Source organism: Pelophylax lessonae, assembly GCF_965119305.1.
Source record: "Pelophylax lessonae genome assembly, chromosome: 4".
Classification (NCBI taxonomy): Eukaryota; Metazoa; Chordata; class Amphibia; order Anura; family Ranidae; genus Pelophylax; species Pelophylax lessonae.
This window is the reverse complement of record NC_138771.1, coordinates 536,545,272-536,560,124: the sequence shown is the minus strand read 5'-3', so window position 1 is coordinate 536,560,124 and position 14,853 is coordinate 536,545,272. Positions and strand designations below refer to the sequence as shown.

Below are 14,853 nucleotides of genomic sequence, written 5' to 3'. Positions count from 1 at the left end.
AGTGGATGGAAAAAACGCTTAGGCACCAACATGTGCTAAATGCGCCGCCACTGGTCATTCACAAACTCGTGAAAATCCTCCGGGCAGGAAAAAAGCCTGACCCGACTTCTGGGGTCTGTGGAACCCGAACAAAACGGACCGCTTACTTGACTGAGCTGGCTCATCGATAAGATTGAGAGTTTCTGTTATGACGTCAATGAGAGCATCCATCCTAGCGCGTTCCCGCGCTACCAAGGAGGAAGATTCCCCCCCCCCCCTCTTCTCTCTCAAAGCGGAGGACCGGGTCCCCTCAGGGGGGGGGCATCATCCGTGGCAACCAATTCAGGCTCAGAGTCAGAGGACTGGGAGAGCACAGGCCTTTTTTTATGAAGGAGCGTGCCGACATCAGCACATTCACCTGGGATGCCAAAGTTGCCAGAGCAGCAGATATGGGGCCATGGAAGAGGATTCAGGTGTACCCGAAGCCCCCACCAAGTCTGCAGGGGAGTTACATCCTGGGAGTCCATTTTTGCCTTAAAATGAAAAAGGGACGCTGGCACTTTAAATCGGCGGTTCCCGCGGACCCCCCTCCCGCAATCTGCACTAACAGAAAGAGCCCCTTGTGAAAACACACTAGCCACAAGTGAAAAACGTTTTGGTTGAAAAATGACAGAGGGATTAGCAAAAATCCCCAGCCTGTCAGCACATTTTCACACAGGAGAAACTGTGATGAAGGAGGAAGTGACCTCACATCGCTAGAGGCCCAGTCCTCGAGCCCAGACAAAAGGTGCCTATTGGAGTCAATGACAAAAGTCACAGGGAAAATGGCCGCTTGCCCTTACTAGGCATGTTGCCAACATGCAAGATGGCGCCCGACCGGGAGCATGTGCAGAATCCCAATATGGCTGCTGTCCTTACACAGGGCTTAGATTCTGCCCACCATAAAACATGGCGGCTGCCCCAAACAGCGGCAAAATAAGTGTAAAAACACATTCTGGCCAACATCAGGGACCCCAGAGAGACCCCGGCAGCACCCCATACAGCGTCCCCAGCGGGAGCAGGGAGGGAAGGACAGCCCACAACCCGGCCAGAAGAGGGATCCTACAGAGACCACCAGCCCTGCTATACCCTATGAGTGGGCCCACAACCCCCGAAATGTCCCCAGGGACAAGGGGGTATCAGTACTCACCAGTCCAGAAGTGGGCCCCACTCAGATATGGGAGACTTTCCACCCTAAGTGGGGGTGCAGTCAGCCATGGAGGGACGCTGGCAACACGCGGTCGATCCGGGTTGAGACATCCTCAGCGAAGCTCAGCAGGCTCGTCCCCATATGGAAGGGCGCGGACGTTGCGAGGCCTGGGCGTACCAGTAACCTGCGACACTCGATGGCAGGCTGGGACTCCATAAGGATCTATGATACCCAGTCTGAATCCCTGACTAACTAGTGATAGTGAGAGAAAATAAAAATATATTGCGTAAAGAAAAAACACAAATTCAGGAAAAAAAAAAAAAAAAAAACAAAGAAAACCGAGACTCTAGGTCTCAGCAGGGAAGACCTAGCTCTACTCCTGACGCTAGGCAGCTTCAAACTGAGGTAATATTAGATTGGGTTCTGGATAATGGCTGAGGGATGGCCCCCTAGTGGCGTGCTGAGGTATAACAGTTATTTTGTATTAACCTGATAATTATCTGCCTAGCCTGCTCCTGCATAGTGTGCCATTACCCATTAGTGAAGGCTAATACCATTGGGCAGTGACTGTCAGAGGATGTAGGACACTAGGCAGGAAAAAGCTTTAACACGCCTATAGGGCCATCCCAGGGGATATACTCCCACTTCCTACTATAGGCCAGTTTTGTTGCAAGCAGTGTCAGAAGAAATATAACCCAACTCAATAGAGGGGTGGGTGCTGTGTCAGCCAAACATCAGAGAAAAGGATTTTACGGTAAGACAAAAATCCAATTTTCTCTTTCGTTCACTGATGGACACAGCTCCAGAATCTTCTTGACCACTGGGACGTCAAAACATGAGGGGTGGGAAAAAACACAGCAAAAATAAATTCCCAAAGGATTAACCTAGCCAACCAGGTAACAAGAGCTCAACCAGGAACAACTATAGCTAACCTGAAACATACACCCTCAAAGAGGACTAGTCCTCTCAAACAGCAGCCAGCAAAACCTTGCAGCCAAAGCAGCATCTGCAGATACCTGCCAATCCACTTCGTAAGAATTTTGTGAAAGTGTGCACAGACGACCAGTGGCCACCTTGCAAACATACATCACTGATGCCGGATGGCAAAAGGCACAGGAGGCACTAAGCGCCCACGTAGAATGTGCTTTAACAGGGAAAAGAAAACCTGACCCTTGATTAAATAGGCCCGCACCACCGTCTGTCTGATCCATCTGGAAATGGTTGCGGCAAAACCCTTGTGACGTCCATCCATAAAAACAAATAGCGAGTCTGATTTCCTTATCGACTCGGTAGCTGCCTGGTACACCCTGAACGCCCAAACCACAGCCAGAAAATGTAAGGCAATCTCCTTAGGATTCCTAGGCTTAGGACAAAGGGAAAGGCAACACTATGTCTTCATTTACAAGGGAACCAGTAACAACCTTAGGAAGGAACGACTGACAAGGACGAAGCACCACTTTATCTCCATGAACCATCAAGGTGAACAACAAGACAAAGCTGCCAGCTCCGACACCCTACGTGCAGAAGCCTCCAGGACTTTTCCAGAGCCTCTCCAATCCTATGGAACTCCTTACCCCAATCTATCCGATTATCCCCTACTCTATTAGCTTTTAGACGATCCCTGAAAAGCTCCTTCAGGAGAAGCCATCATACCCACACCTAAAAACTATACTTCCATTTTCTCCATCAGCTCACCCCCCACAGTTATTGCCTTTTGTTTCACATGACCCCCCCTTCTAGATTGTAAGCTCCAAGGAGCAGGGCCCTCCAATCCCTCCGGTATTGAATTGTACTGTAACTGTATTGTCTTCTCTAAAATTGTAAAGCACTGCGCAAACTGTTGGTACTATATAAATCCTGTATAAGAATAATAAATAAAGTGGTTGTAAAGGCACGCAATTTTTTTACCTTCATATATTCTATGTATGAAGGTAAAAAAAAAAAAACTATGGGCATCATGAAGTCCATTGATGGACACAGGAATTCTTAAACAGTCTGGTTATCCTGACGTCTAGAGGAGGTTGGAGAATTCTTAATATTCATGTGTTCTTCAATGGAGGATTCATTTTTTTCATTTTTTCAGTTTTTTTCAATGGAGGATTAATTAAATAGGATTTTTGATCTTAACGTAAAAACCTCTTTCTTTAAGACCATTAAGGGAAAGGAATACGTCAACCTCCTGTTGATGGCAGTATATAACCTGATGGCTTAAACTTAGTCCACCTTTGGGACCATGTTTCATGTCACACCCATATTTAGGGTGTAATAGTCGCATTTGCTAACCCACCACCCCCACCCCACCCACTTACCTGAATTGCTGGATGCTTATCCTTGGACCACGTTGTTGTTTGTAATTGTAGAAAATATGAGTGGCTCCGCTCTATTCACAAATCTTTTCAGAGGGAACTGTAAACGGCGAGATTACCACCATGGCAGGGGACCCACAGAGCGCCAGCACAAGAACAAGGACCTTACCACACTTATAGTACATGGTTTACTTCTTTTGGTCCCTTAACAGAAGGTTCATATCTCCAAACAGACCTGGGCCTGGGATGTAATCAATGCAGGAGCCTGTACAACATTTAACCACTTAAGGACCAGGCCTATTTCAGACAATTGTTTTTTCAAGTTTTTGTTAAAACCAGTAATTTTGCTAGAAAATTACTTGGAACCCCCCCCCCCTTTTTTTTTTTTTTTTTTTTTTTAGCAGAGACCCTAGAGAATAAAATGGAGATCGTTGCTCTACTTTATGTCACACGATATTTGCGCAGCGGTCTTACAAACACAATTTTTTTTAAAAAAAATACACTTTTTTAAAATTAAAAAGTTAGCCCAATTTTTTTTTATAATGTGAAAAATAACGCTATGGGAAGTAAATGGATACCTAACATGTTATGCTTGATGAAAAATCTCCATTGGCGACACATTAAAAATTTCTACAGGTTACCAGTTTAGAGTTAGAGGTGGTCTACTGCTAGAATAATTGCTCTTGCTGTAACGATCGCGGCGATACCTCACCTGTGTGGTTTGAACACAGTTTACATATATGGACGCGACTTGCGTATGCGTTCACTTCTGTGCAAACTCGGAGGGACGGGGCACTTTCTTTTTTTTCTTATTTATTTTACTTTTTTTTATTTTTACACTGTCCCTTAAAAAAAAAAATAATAATAATTTAATTGAATGCAAACATCCCTTGTAATAGAAACAAACAGGACATGGCCTCTTTAACCACTTAAGCCCCAGCCCTATTTCGGACACTTTTTGTTTACAAGTTAAAACCAGTATTTTTTCCTAGAAAAATACTTAGAACCCCCAAACATTATATATATATTTTTAGCAAAGACTCTGGAGAATAAAATGTCGGTCATTGCAAAATTTTTTGTCACGCGGTATTTGCGCAGTGGTCTTTAAAACGCCATTTTTTTGGAAAAAAATTGAAAAATCACCTTACACTGCATTTAAAAAATACTAAACAGTAAAGTTAGCCCATTTTTTTTGTATATTGTGAAAGATGATGTCAAGCTGAGTAAATAGATACCCAACATGTTACGGTTTAAAATTGCGCCCCCCCCCCCCCCCGTGGGATGGCGACAAAGTACGGTCAATAGAGATCTCAATCTGCGACGCTTTAAATTTATTTAACGGTTACCAGTTTAGAGGTAGAGTGTAGCTCTTTTTTTTAAAATTATTGCCCACGCTCTGGCGATCGCGGCGATACATCACATGTGTGGTTTGAACAGCGATTTCATTCGCGGCTCGACTTGCGTATACGTTTTTTTTTGTGCGCGAGCTAACGTGGACGGGGGCGACTAAATTTTTTTTTTTTTTCCTATTTATTTTTTTTTTTTTTAAACTTTATTACAGTTTTTAAAAAAAAAAAAAAAAAAAAAAATCTGATCACTTTTATTGCTGTCACAAGCAATGTAAACATCCCTTGTGACACCAATATGTAGTGACAGGTACACTTTATGGAGGGATCGAGGGTCTAAAAGACCCTAGACCCCTCCACTACACTTCCCTGTATGCAAAATGCCGAAAATGGCAATTTTGCATACAGCCTTTTTCAAAACTGCCGCCTTTTGCAGCACATAAAGAAGTGACGTCATGGACGCCGCCTCCGGGTTACGTCATCGGAGACCCGATCTATGCCGTTTCCGGCATTCATCGGGACTCCATCCAGCCGGCAGACGTGCCGGTTGGGTGCTCGGGGCTCCCGGTGGGACGGGAGCCCCGAGCAAAGCCACGGAAGGCGGCGGGAGGGGGGGGGGGGGAGACGTCCCCTCCCGCCCCCGGGTAACGATCGAGCGGCTCCCAAGCCGCATCGGTCGTTACCGACGGAAAGCCGACCGTCGGCTTCAAACCACGGTACTGGGATGATGCCTCTAACTAGAGGCATCATCCCGGTATAACCCCGCAAAGTCTACCGACGTATCGGTACATTACTATGCGGTAAGTGGTTAATGTGAGATCTGGGGTCAAAAAGACCTTGGATCTCACATTTACACTTAAAATCCCCCAAAAAAATAAAAAAAAAATGGGCCTTTAAGACATTTGACGTCACTCCGGTCCTCCAAGGGCATAAAGTCGAGTGGGGGCTCTCTTGCCCTCACTCGACCTCCTGCCCATCCGCACAGGGGATTGATCGTTTAACCCACTAACAACAGCTCCGGTAAGCGGGAAAAACAACCTGGAAGTGGCGGGAGGGGGGTGGGTACCTCTTCCGCTGCCCAGAAAAGTGATCCCGTGGTGATTTCGCTGCTGGGACCACTTTTATGTTAAAGTGGACCGTCTGCTGTGTAAAAATAAATGTGGCAGCCATCTGCTGCCATAACCCCAGTATTAAATGTCAAAGTAGCGGCTTCGATACACTGTGGGTGGTCCAGAGTTGTTTTAATAAACGCATTCATTTTTTTTTTAATGTGAGTATATTTATTAAATTTTTTCAAAAGTGGACTATGCCTTTAAGCATTCCTAATATTCTTGTGCCAATTCACTGGATGAGAGTCCAGGGGAATCCATTTTTCTTTATTTTCTCTATGTTAAACTGTGAGAACATTAAGCCAAGGGGACGGCCACAGCATCTTTATAAACAGTCAAAGCATTCCAGAGATAGGCACACAATCCAAATAAAACAGAAGCTAGAAGGATTTGTTTCCCACAGGAACATAACCAAGCCTATTAACATAAGATACGGTGTTAAGCAGACAAGACCCCCTTGTTACCTTGAGATCTCGGTGAATGATGGGAATCTTGCACTGGTGAAGGCAAGCCACTGCTTCGCATGTGTCGCAGAAGATCTGTAGGACCTCGGCCTCAGTAAACCCAGTCTGCAGACGCTGGTTCATCAGATTTACAACTTGCCCTCCTGTAGAATAGAAAAAAACTGCTGTTAATCTCTTAGAAAATGAGAATTATAACATTCTGTACCCCCTTCACAAGGGGCATATTCCTAAAGCAATAAATGTAATATTCACCTGCCATTCAATGCAGGTGAGCTTGCTGGGGTATGTGCTTTAAATGACGGCAGTTGGTTCACCTGCATTTAATGTTTGATGAATGTTCCATTTACTGCTTTATAAATATGCCCCCAGGTATAAATAGAATGTGCACAGTAATCATAAAAATTGCAAAGTACGTGACTCGTTATATGAAAGGAGGGGGTGGGGCGCGGCCACCTGGTTTTGATAGGTACACACGCTCCTACTTCCGGTAGGATCCACTGGAATCCCCCCCTCGGGACACATAACGGGTCCCAGAAGACTGTGGGATCGTTCACAAAGAGCGCTGCTCATGCATGCACAGCAGGCAGCTGGCTGTGAAGATTACCCAAATAAAATTTGTCTTTTTTTTTCCCGCAAATAGAGCTTTCTTTTGGTGGTATTTGATAATCCCTGCAGTTTTTGTTTTTTTGCGCTAAACACAAAAAACCCGACAATTTTGAAAGAAAAAAACAAAAAGGTTTATTTTCTGCTATTAAACAAATGAAAAAAACAAAAAACAAATTTAGTCATATATTTTGGCCAATATGTATTCTGCTACATGTTTTTGATTAAAAAGAAAATCCCAAAAAGCATATATTGATTGGTTTACGTAAACGTTATAGCAACTACAAACTATGGGATATATTTAGGAATTGTTTTTTTTTTTATACTAGTAATGACGGCGATAAGCGACTTATAATAGGACTGCAATATTTCGGCGGACATTCTGAAACTAAATGACACTTTGACTGGAACCAGTGACACTAATATAGTGATCAGTGCTAAAAGTATGCACTGTCACTGTACAAATGACACTAGGTAAGAAGGGGTTAAGTGTGTGTGTGTGTTGCTTTTACTAGGGGAAGCAATGGATTCTAGTCTTTGCCGGAACATAGAATCCATTCCTTCCCGCCTTGTTTACATAGGCATATCTCAGTTCTCGGTGTATTGCCGATGATCAGCGGGTGCCAGATGACATTGAGTGCCTGTCACTTGCAGATCGGCTTCTGCTGTGAATTATCACACACTGCAGGCGGAAGTCTGGAAATACATACATACATACAAAGCCAATCTATCGAGGACCGATATGCACTTTGCCCGATATATCGGAATTGACCTTTAGATTTACCGATATTGCCGATATTTCGGGAGAGTGCGTGTACCGGGGTGATACCTGCAGCTAGAGGCATCACCCCGGTACCGGTGCCCATAGCCGACGGTCGGCTGTCTTGTAATGACAACCGATACAACTAAGTAGCTCGGCTGTCATTCCAAGGAGCGGGAGGGGACTTCCCCACCCCTCCCGCGGCTCGACGGGTCTCCTGTCCCGCCGGGAGATCCGGGCATCCTACCTTCACCGCCCCCGTCTGACCGGGTCTCCATCTGCACCGCCGCCGTCTGACCGGGTCTCCATTTCTTATAATTCGGCGCCGCCGAGCACCTGGAAGTGATGTCATGACATCACTTCCGGATACAGGCTGCGCTGAATTAAAAAAAACTTACAGCATTCAAAACAGCGAAACTTGGCGTTTGGAATGCTTTTAAGTGCAGAGGGGGGGTTTCGAGTCTTTAAGATATCACCATATCGACCAATTTCGACATCCGATAACCAAAATATCGGTATCGGTGTTAAAAAAAATATATATATATATTGGACGATCAATACATATATATATACACACATATACACATACATACATACATACACACACACACGCACACACACATGATCCGCCGCACAGCTGCAGCCTTGTAGCAGTAAAATTGGATTTTTTGTAAGAACTTACCGTAAAATCCTTTTCTCTAAAGCTCATTGACAGACGCAGTCCTCTTTGATTAATATCAGTAGGGTTATACTGCCCCCTACAGGAGTAGGACACTAGGCAGGAAAAACGTTCTGGCCACACCTTAGGGGCAGTCCCAGAGGGTATATCCTCTCTCTCCCTGCTACAGGATGTCAGTTATGTCACAAAGCAGTGTCAGAGAATTTAACCCAACCCAACTCAAAATAGAGGGAAAAGGATTTTAAGGTAAGTTCTTACAAAAAATCCAATTTTCTCTGTCGCTCATTGACAGACGCAGTCCTCTTTGATTAATATCAGTAGGGACGTCCCAAAGCAGTGCCACAAATGAGGGGTGGGATAACAGAAACCAAAATCCAATCCAGAAGGCCCAACCGGAGCCAACCAGAAGCATCAAGGACTCATCGAGCAAAAAGATGAGACCCAAGTGAAGAACCCAACAAACCCTCGAGGTAGACCAACGGTCTCCTCAAACAGCGGCCTGCAGAACCTAGCGGCCAAAAGAGGCATCCGCCGATGCCAGCACATCAACTTTGTAAAATTTTGTAAAAGGTATGAACCGACGACCAGGTAGCCGACTTGCAAACCTGAACCACTGATGCCTGATGGCGGAAGGCCCAGGAAGCACTAAGCGCCCGAGTGGAGTGCGCCTTAACAGGGAACGGAGGAACCCGACCCTTAATAGAATAAGCCTGCACCACCGTCTGTCTGATCCATCTGGAGATAGTCGCGGCAGATGCAGGCAACCCCTTTCTAGGGCCATCCGTGATCACAAACAGTGAATCCGTCTTACGGAAAGATTCCGTAGTAGTCAAGTACACCCTGGTCGCCCGAACCACATCCAAGGAGTGTAACGCAAACTCCCGAGGATGAATGGGCTTAGGACACAGGGAAGGTAGCACAAGATCCTCATTTAGATGGAAATCTGAAACCACCTTAGGAAGGAAGGATGGATTCGGACGAAGAACCACCTTATCCCTATGAACCACCAGATATGGGGAACGACAGGACAATGCGGCCAGTGATAGCCACCAAAAAGGCCACCTTCTGGGATAAAGTAAGCAAGGGAATCTCCCTAATATTTTCAAAGGGAGGTTTATGAAGAACCGACAACACCAAATTAAGATCCCAGGGCGGCAAGGGCGCGCACACCGGCGGAGCCAGGTGTCGCACCCCCTGGATGAAACTCCGCACCAAGGAATGAGTAGCCAGAGGACTCTGAAAGAAGATTGCCAACGCTGAAACCTGACCCTTGATAGTGCTCAAGGACAGTTTCTGCTCAACCCCCTTTTGCAGAAAAGCCAATATACGGGCCACCGAGTAGGAACGTGGAGGAAACCCAAGGGATTCACACCACGCGATATAGGACTTCCATGTGCGATGATAGACTTTTCTGGAAGTCGCTTTCCTTGCTTTAATTAGAGTAGGAATAACTGAAGCTGACAACCCCTTGTCCTTCAGCTAGGCCGTTAAAGCCAGCGATCGTAAAGCAGGATGGAAGATCGGTCCCTGAGACAGCAGATCCTCCCTGAGAGGAAGTCGCCAAGGAACGTCTGCGACCAGCCTGACCAGGTCGGCGTACCAGGTCCGACGAGGCCAGTCCGGAGCTACCAGGATAACTGGAATTCAATCCACCTCTATCCTGCGAAGAAGTTTCGGCAGCAATTTGAGAGGAGGAATGGCATACAGTAGCTGGTACTGCCCCCACGGGGCGACCAGCGCGTCTACGGCGTCCGCTAGAGGATCACGGGAGCGAGCTACAAACCTCCGCACCTTCCTGTTGAGCCGAGATGCCAACAGATCCACATCCGGGGTGCCCCAACGAAGGCACAGTTGGTGAAATACCACTGGATGAAGAGACCATTCCCCTTGATCCAGAATCTGGCGGCTGAGGAAATCTGCCTGCCAATTCTCCGCCACCGGAATGAATACCGCGGAGAGGGCTGGAACAAATCGTTCCGCCCAACGAAAGATGCTGGCCACTTCCATGGCCGCCAGGACACTCTTGGTGCCCCCCTGGTGATTGACGCAAGCCACGCCGTGGCATTGTCCGACTGGATCCGCACCGGGCTGCCCCGGAGCTGCTCGGTCCAGTGAATCAGACAAAGTCTGATCGCTCTCAGTTCCAATACATTTAATCGGTAACCTGGATTCTTCCAGGGACCAGAGCCCCTGAGCAGATCGTCTGCCGAGAACCCCACCCCACCCGGACAGACTGGCATCCGTGGTGACAATCGTCCAATAGATTGGAATAAATGACTTCCCCTGACTGAGCATTGGTGATTGAAGCCACCAAACCAGAGATTCCCTGGTCCGTTCGCTCAGCCGGATCCGATTGTCCAGGGAATCGGGATTCCGGTTCCGGTTCCAGAACCCCCCATGCAAGTCCGCAGAGAAGGCCAGTTGACAGTCAATAATAACTGAGTCGCCGACTGAATCTTCCTGAGTTTCTCCACCGGGAGAAACACTTTTGCTAAGGACGTATCCAAAGTTAGGCCCAGATAGTTCAGTCTCCTGGTAGGGACCAGGGATGATTTCTGCCGGTTCACCAGCCACCCGAACTCTTCCAAAGAGATCATCGTGATCTCCAAGTTTAGTAACAGAGCCTGCGGAGACTCCGCATGGAGTAGAAGGTCGTCTAGGTAGCTTAGAACCGATATGCCCCGCTGTCGCAACAGTGCCAAAACTGGGGCCAAGACCTTTGCGAAGACAGACCCGGGGAGCAGAGGCGAGACCAAAGGGTAACGCCACAAACTGATAATGGTTCTCTCCCACGGAAAAGCGAAGAAAACGCTGATGTCCTGCATAAATGGGAATGTGAAGATAGGCATCCTTGATGTCTATGGACGCCAGATAATCCCCCTGATGCAGGGAGGCCACTACTGTGCGAATGGACTCCATCTTGAATTTTTGTACCTGGACAAAAAGATTGAGTGCTCTCAAGTCCAGAATTGGACGCACCTTGCCCTCTTTTCTGGGTATTGTGAATAGGTTAGAATTGAACCCCTGAAAACGTTCTGTCCAAGGAACGTGGACCACCACTCCTTGTTGCATTAAATCCGTCACTGCCCCCCGCAAAGCTTCTAAGCGGTCCGGGGATAGTCGGATATTGGAAGGGAAGAACCACACCGGTGGAAGCGATCGAAACTCGATCTTGTATCCCGACCGTATGACCTCTTGAACCCATTTGTCTGGAATCCTGGAGAGCCATGGGTCCGGAAACCGGTGAAGACGTCCCCCAACCCCAGATATGGGTGGGGGCGCACCTTCAGGCTGTATTGGTCTTATCTTCAGGTCTGGCAGGGCCGGACCTTTGTTTACTTGACCAGCACCCTTTGAATCCCCCTCAGGGGGCTTTGGAGGACTTTGCCTTATCGCCCCCGCCCCAGAAGAGCGAAAAAACTTCTTATGAGCGGAAAAGGAAGGTCCCCGTCTGCGACGAGGTCCTTTCCCCTTAGTAGTCTGTGGTAAAAAGGTGCTCTTGCCACCAGTGATACCCTTGATGATCTCATCCAAGGTGGCACCAAACAGGCGATCCCCTTGAAAGGGGAGATTAGTCAAAGCTTTTTTGGAAGCTTGATCCGCCGACCAGCATTTTAACCACAGCATACGCCGAAGGACCACCGCCGAGATTGATACGTGCCCCATTAATGGAGCGGCGTCCAGGGCGGCGTCACAGACAAACTGTAGCGTTTGTACCATCTGCTCCAGCAAGTCCGATACTGCCGGGGGGAGACTTCTCCCCTCCAGATCTCGGCGTAACAACTTGGTCCACTCTGTCAATGTTTGTGCAACCAGAGCAATGGTGAACACTGGCTTTAAGGCTGACCCTATCAGGGAAAATATCGAGCGGGATATAGATTCCGCTTTACGGTCCACTGGATCCCGAAAGGACGGAGCGTCCTCCACCGGGATAACCGTAGCTTTATTTAATCTGGAAATCGGTGAATCCACCGACGGTGGAACCGTCCATTTATTAAGGAGAGATTCTTCAAATGGATAGCGTCTAGCAATCTGTTTGGAAATACCAGGGGCTCGTTTTGGACGGACCCATTCTTCCTTAATTAGATCTTGAAAACATTTGGGAAAAGGAAACACCTTTGCCATCTTGGTAGGCTTGCGAGTACCAAAAGCAATTTCAGTATCAACAGCTTCCGTAGGTATAAGCTCAAGTCTTAAAGTTTCCCGCACAGACACAATAAGTGCATCTACCAATGCTTCATCCTGCGCTATAGCGGAGGGAGAAATGTCTTCCTCACTATCCGAGTAGACGGGATATGAGACACTAGCCCCAGAAGAGGGACCTGCAGCTGCTGCGACAGGCTCAGAATCTGTATCTGAAGTATCAGATGAAATAGGGGTAGGCGGGGGTCGCTTCTTTGCGCCCCGTCCCTGACAGGCCACCTCCACCCGGGATACAAAAGACTCCAAAACCGCTGACAATGCATCAATAGTAAGTGGGGAACTGGAGGGTCCTGCGGCCACCTCGAGGGGATCAGGTGGGGATACATGTGTAGCAGGTTCCATGATAAATCCAGGAACACTTGCCAGCAACCAAGGATTGCAAAAGAAAAACCTTTTTTTTTTTTTTGTGTAATCCCCCAGCACAACAGCGCCCCTCAGTGACACCTGCTTCGGACCCCCACAGAGAGAGAGAGAGAGAGACGCCAAGGGCTCACCACGTGATGCACAGAAGCTTCTACCGAACTGCTCTCAGCGCTGTCCTTTACAGAACAGGAAGTCTTGTGAATCGATTTACCCGGGTAAAGGAGGCGGCTCCGCCCCTTTACACGCCTTCCGGCACTCCCACCGCTACTCCACGAGGTAGCTGGGTGTCTCCAAGATGGCCACCCCCATGTAGGAGACATTAGGCTACGCCAAAATGGCGGCCCCGCGCGGCCTGCGGAAGGATGGCGGTCCGTGCGGCCTGCGGAGGGATGGCGGTCCGTGCGGCCTGCGGAGGGATGGCGGCTTGCAGAAGAATCGCGTGGCCTTCGGAAGGATGGCGGTCCGTGCGGCCTGTGGAAGGCTGGCGGTCCGTGCGGCCTGCATCGCTATTCAATAGGTAGGTGCTTGACCGTATCACCCCTCTGCATGGCTATTTTCAAACAGTAACGCCAGCGGCGCCCTGTCCATCCCTGACTGAGCTCAGTCATGGCTCCTTCCTTTTATAATGCAGGCTCCTTGCAGTGACTTATGTAGATAGTCAGCTCCCAAACCAAGCCTCCTGGAGTGGTATACCTGCAAGGAGGGAGATATGTGGAGTGTGTCACAGGATAGAGGGGACCCGGGATCATGAGGGTCCGACCATCCACAGAAGGGCCCGCATCTATTCCCAAAACCCGACAGGGGGGAGGGGGAACATTCTACTCACCATACCGGAACAGGCGGGCACCCACTCCTAACAGAACCCCTCTCCACCGAGGTGGGGGGGGGCTGTCGACCAATATGGACGCCGTGACTCAGTTTCTGACTGGTCGTAGGCGACCTGGCGAGACGTTTAACTCGCAGGGCCAGTCCCCGTCCAATGGGACTATGTCGCGGCCGACCCAGCGCGGAGCTAGGGCCTGCACGCGCTCGTAGGCTGGCTGGGGTGACCACTGGATCTCAACATCCAGCCCGTCGCCCAGCTCCAGCATAATTGCTTGAAGATCTCACAGGAACAAAAAAACTGGAGAGAAAAAACGAACTAAAAAAGTTTTATCTAAAAAAGCTTGCCAGGACCAGAGATCCCAGCAAGGAACTTAGGTCCTTACTCCTGACTAGGCAGAAAAAAACTGACATCCTGTAGCAGGGAGAGAGGATATACCCTCTGGGACTGCCCCTAAGGTGTGGCCAGAACGTTTTTCCTGCCTAGTGTCCTACTCCTGTAGGGGGCAGTATAACCCTACTGATATTAATCAAAGAGGACTGCGTCTGTCAATGAGCGACAGAGAAAACACATTTACCAGCCTGCTTTATGAGTAATATAGGCATTACTAAGTGCTTGTTCACACCAGGTACATTAATCTACACAGACATACAAGAGCAAAGAGAAAACAATTGTTGTCTATGTGTCCGGTTCAGACTAGATTTTAAGGCCTTATGTAAACTGGACGTTTTCAAAATGCCAGTAGAAAGCTGTGGGAGGAGTTTTTCAGCTTTTTTGCAGTAGCATTTTTCAGCTGTAGCATTTTTTTTATTTTTTTTTACCGAAACTATACTCCCACAAAAGCTTATGGCTCAAAAACGCTGATAAAACGGCAAATAGCAGCGTTTTAAGCTGTTATAATGAAAATGTCCAGTGTGCATGAGGCCTACACAGTACAGGCACTTTATTGTTTAACATAGTTATACCTGCAAAAGGGGCCAGCCTGAAGTGACCTATGCACTGTAGCAACAGATTGCAGAGCGTGTGCCC

General features: G+C 47.9%; 1 protein-coding gene across 8 annotated transcripts in view; it reads right to left on the bottom strand.

Annotated features, from left to right (window-relative positions):
- The window catches only part of AAK1 (AP2 associated kinase 1), a 256,640-nt gene that overhangs the window by 160,107 nt on the left and 81,680 nt on the right, over window positions 1-14,853 (bottom strand). For all 8 annotated transcript variants that reach the window (XM_082254799.1, XM_082254800.1, XM_082254801.1 and 5 more), the window contains exon 4: window positions 6,394-6,536. In XM_082254799.1, coding sequence (XP_082110925.1) covers window positions 6,394-6,536 — 143 coding nt within the window. The remainder of the gene's footprint in view (window positions 1-6,393; window positions 6,537-14,853) is intronic.